General features: G+C 38.1%; 1 protein-coding gene across 1 annotated transcript in view; it reads left to right on the forward strand.

Moving 5' to 3' along the window:
- The first annotated feature begins 2,286 nt into the window (after positions 1-2,286).
- The window catches only part of PGM2 (phosphoglucomutase 2), a 14,322-nt gene continuing 12,552 nt past the window's right edge, over positions 2,287-4,056 (forward strand). The window contains exons 1-3 of the mRNA XM_010024828.1: positions 2,287-2,451; positions 3,295-3,401; positions 3,757-3,841. Coding sequence (XP_010023130.1) covers positions 2,365-2,451; positions 3,295-3,401; positions 3,757-3,841 — 279 coding nt within the window. The 5' untranslated portion in view covers positions 2,287-2,364. The remainder of the gene's footprint in view (positions 2,452-3,294; positions 3,402-3,756; positions 3,842-4,056) is intronic.

A 4,056-nucleotide genomic window follows, 5' to 3' on the forward strand; every position in this document is an offset into this window, starting at 1 on the left:
GTTTATGTTTTTTCCTCAGCTGTATACAGTGGCATTGTAACATTCACACAGTATTGTAACATATTGAAACATTTGTTTCCATTTTAATTGAAACAAAATGGGAACAGTCCTCTGTACAGTAAAATAAAAAGAAAATGCAGATTCTTTGAAGAATTTAGCCATAAATGATTGTAACAGTAATTCTGGGAAAATCCCTCTGCTATATTAAACAGAAGGCCTGGCTTTTACCATTATTTTTTTTTTTGGAAGTGGGAGCAGCAGGGAACAACCCAAACAACTAAATCAATGCAGTGAAGTTTTCTGTAGCAAATGATGTGGGCTGAAACTCCGAGACTTAGGCAGCCACCTGGGTAAATACCATCATTTAACCAGACCTAAAACACTGGAGGATCCCTGTAGTTTCACAGTAGATACCAAACCTGGGAATTCCCTCTAACAACAAAAACAAAGATTTCCTTGGTGAGAGCTGTAGGATGTTCCTAGCGCACAGCTGCCCTTCTGTGCTGCCATTACAACTTCTAGTCTGTCCATCTATACACACGTGTACAGCATCTACCTAAAGAGATACCTGTTTCAATGGCAAGAGACAACTCTTGTGCACAATGCTCACACAGAGGGGAAAAAAGGTGATCAGGCAGTGTACAAAGCCTGATGCAAAAGGTGTCATTCAGGCTTTACCTACAATACGCAGGCCTGATACTGCAGCAAAAAGTTCAGGTCCAGTTTTAAACAGCCTAAACTCAGAATTGTTATATTGACCTATATTATTCTGAAATAACATAGAATTATATTTATTATCATAGGATGTAATTACTCTATAATAATACAGAATTATGTTGTGCCTCCTACAAGGAAGTGTCAGTTACGATGTTCTTGGACTGGCAATTCTTAAACTGGAAATCAGTAATTAGGGAGTACCTCATTGCTTATTGCACCTGGGAAAATGCCTTTTTAAATTATTTAGCTTATTCTGCATTACATAGTTTGCTCATTAGCACCAAAGGCTCTTTAGCTTTTAAGTATTTATTTAAACTGTGGTGTTTGTCCTGCAGCACCAGGTGCACAGGTCAGTGATTAGGGCACCCTGGTTTCAGGTTGGTGTGCAGAATGCTTACACTTTGGTGTGCAGGCTGACTCACATGCCTGCTGCTATGCATGTTCTGCAGCATTTTCTGGAGCTGCAGAAAATACCCTTTTTCCTTTTTTTTGTTTTGTTTTGTTTGCATTTTGTGTATACATGGGTCATCCAATAAATAGTATAGTCTGTGACCTTCATTTGAAATCAAAGCTTGTGTCCGTTTGGAAATGGCAATCTTTGTACTCCATGTAGAGGGTGTGCAGTCATGCGGTGAGTAACCTGTGGAGGATGCTGCCTCTCCACATAACTCTGTTGCCAAGTGCCTGGAGTGTGCCATCTGTCCTCTTGGCTCATCAGTTTTCAAGAATCAAATACTAAACTTCATAGATCCCATGTTGCTGAGACTGAGTTGTTGCAGCATAGGTATTACAGGACTTTACTCATTCCTAAGTTTGGAAACTAAGAGAGTTGATAACAATAAAGAGTTGAAACAAACAATATACCGAGAAAAAACATGACTCTTGGAAACTCCTCACTCTTTGCAAGCAGTCTCACGTGGCCTTTCCCTTGCCACTCCCCACGGTCATTCTATTAAAGAATTCAGCTGCAGTTGCTGAGCTTTCATCCTGACAGTTGTGCTTACTTTTACAAGCATTACTTGCAAATACATTGGAAATTGTCATCTTCATCTTCTGGCCAATCTGCTTAGTTCCCCTGGTGTTAGCCAGTCTTTGGACAAGGTGACGATTTTATTTTTTAAACTCTACTTTAGTGCTTTGGATGTACCAAATACTTCTTAATCATCAACTTAACTTATTTCTTATATGTCTAGAGTAGTTCTTCTGTGGTGGTGACACTTCTCTGAACTGTAAAGGTGCTTTTTTGTTTTTGTTTTGTTTTTAAAACCAGAAAATATGAAAATAGACATCTTGGAAATCTTTTCACTTCCCAGAATGTGATATATACACTGCTGTCAAGGCACTTCAGGAGGTAAATCTGAAATAAGTAATACTTGAGATTGTACTGACTTAAAATTAGGAAGATGAAGCAGGAGTTCTGGTGTTCCTGAAGTGGTATGTGATGCTTTGATACTGAAATAACACAGTACAAAGAGTGGGAAAGAAAGTCAGTTCTGTTAAGAAGCTTAAGGGTGTTAAAAGCAATCAAACCAAATCTTCTAGAGTATCTGAGTTTTGTATCTACAGAATCCCAAAACTTCTGCAATAGTGAAGCAACTGCTTGCTGAAGGAAATGCCGGAGAGCTGCAGAAATACTTTGGCTCGCGAATGGAGTTTGGCACAGCCGGGCTCAGAGCTGCCATGGGAGCAGGGATTTCCCATATGAATGACTTGACTATTATCCAGACAACCCAGGTACTGTGTTCAGCACTTTATCTCACTTAACTGGTTGTCTATACAAACGGGAGAGCCTCATTTAGGACAAGCAAATGGGTATTATATGGAAGTTCAAGTTTTTTACTATTCCTCCAGTTTTCAGAAGTAATTTGAATGTAAATTAGTAGCTAAGTGCTGATCTCTGAAACAAGTAGGAATAAGCTATTAATCCATTAAAAGAAGTTATTTTCCATATTTGATTTGCAATTGAATTTATACACAGATACAGCTAAGCACAAGTGGATCAGTTAGTTCTGATGGACTACAGATAACCCCAAAGGTAGCCAGCATTTGGCTAAGCTTTGTGTATGCTGGACATGTAAAGTTACATAAATGCAGAGAAGCTATATATACACATGCAGGTCCTAAAGTAGATCTCCTTGGAGAGAGCTTAAAAAAAACCAAAAACCTGAAATTACTGCAGCCCAGAGTGGTGGTGTATCATGTCTTAAACATGTGTCATTATTAAGGGTGAGGTTCAGTTAAAAACTGAGAGATTTGAGCTGAAAAACTGAAATACTGGCCAGTTGTCCTCTTCCTTATCCAAGACCTGGCACAGCTAATCACGTTATTTGTTTCTGGAATTGGTTCTGGTTTTTGGAAAAGTACTAAAATGCTATCCAGCTTCACTATATTGATTTGAAGGTTTCTGATATTTCTTGGTGTTTCTTGATCCAAGACAAACTGAACCCCAATCAAGTTTGGTGAGATGTTATGCGTGCTCATGTTTTTAAGATACCAACATCTTAGCAATCATTTTAATGCAGCAATAAATTAAATGTTAAGATTGGGTTGATGAGGTGGGTTTGTTGTTGCCTCCAGGGATTTTGCAGATACCTTGAGAAGAATTTCAGTGACCTGAAAAAAAGAGGAGTTGTGATTGGTTTTGATGCTCGGGCTCATCTTTCCAGCGGAGGTAGTAGCAAAAGGTACTTTTTAACTTTTAAGTATTTTGTAGATGTCTTATGCGATCCATTATGATTTCGTATCTGCTTCAACAGTATTTTCTCTCTCTGGAGAGTGAATTAAGGTGAGGGATTTATAGTATTTTTATATTCTGTAATGTCAAAGCAGTTCTTGGAGTTGTGCTTTGTCTGTTGGGAATAGTGAGGGAACACATTTTAAATTGGGTCTGTGTAATAGTTGTTTATGTAGGGTTTTGTTTGCTTTGGGTTGGGTTTGGTTATTTTGGGTTTTTTTTAATTTGAGGCAGGAAGCTGTGAATTTTAGGAAACCAGTTGGTGAGAAAATGAATCTATTTCCTTGACATCTTTTCTTCTTTAGGTTTGCAAGACTTGCTGCTAACACCTTCATCAGTCAAGGAGTTCCAGTTTACCTGTTCTCAGATATAATACCAACTCCTTTTGTGGTAGGTTTCCCTAATATATCTTTTAATATACCACAAATTCTGTCAGATATCTTGCATTACTTACATTTAAAAAAACTAGACAAACCACTTCACTTTACTTTTTAAGCTCTATCTCTAATTAGTCTTATGCTTATTTAGCTGTACAATATCCATAGCAAAAGCAGGAAGCTTAGTGGAATGTCAGTGACACTGGGAAGTGTTTCTCTTCATTCCTG

Source organism: Nestor notabilis, unplaced genomic scaffold (genome assembly GCF_000696875.1).
Source record: "Nestor notabilis isolate BGI_N333 unplaced genomic scaffold, ASM69687v1 scaffold8862, whole genome shotgun sequence".
Taxonomy (NCBI): domain Eukaryota; kingdom Metazoa; phylum Chordata; class Aves; order Psittaciformes; family Psittacidae; genus Nestor; species Nestor notabilis.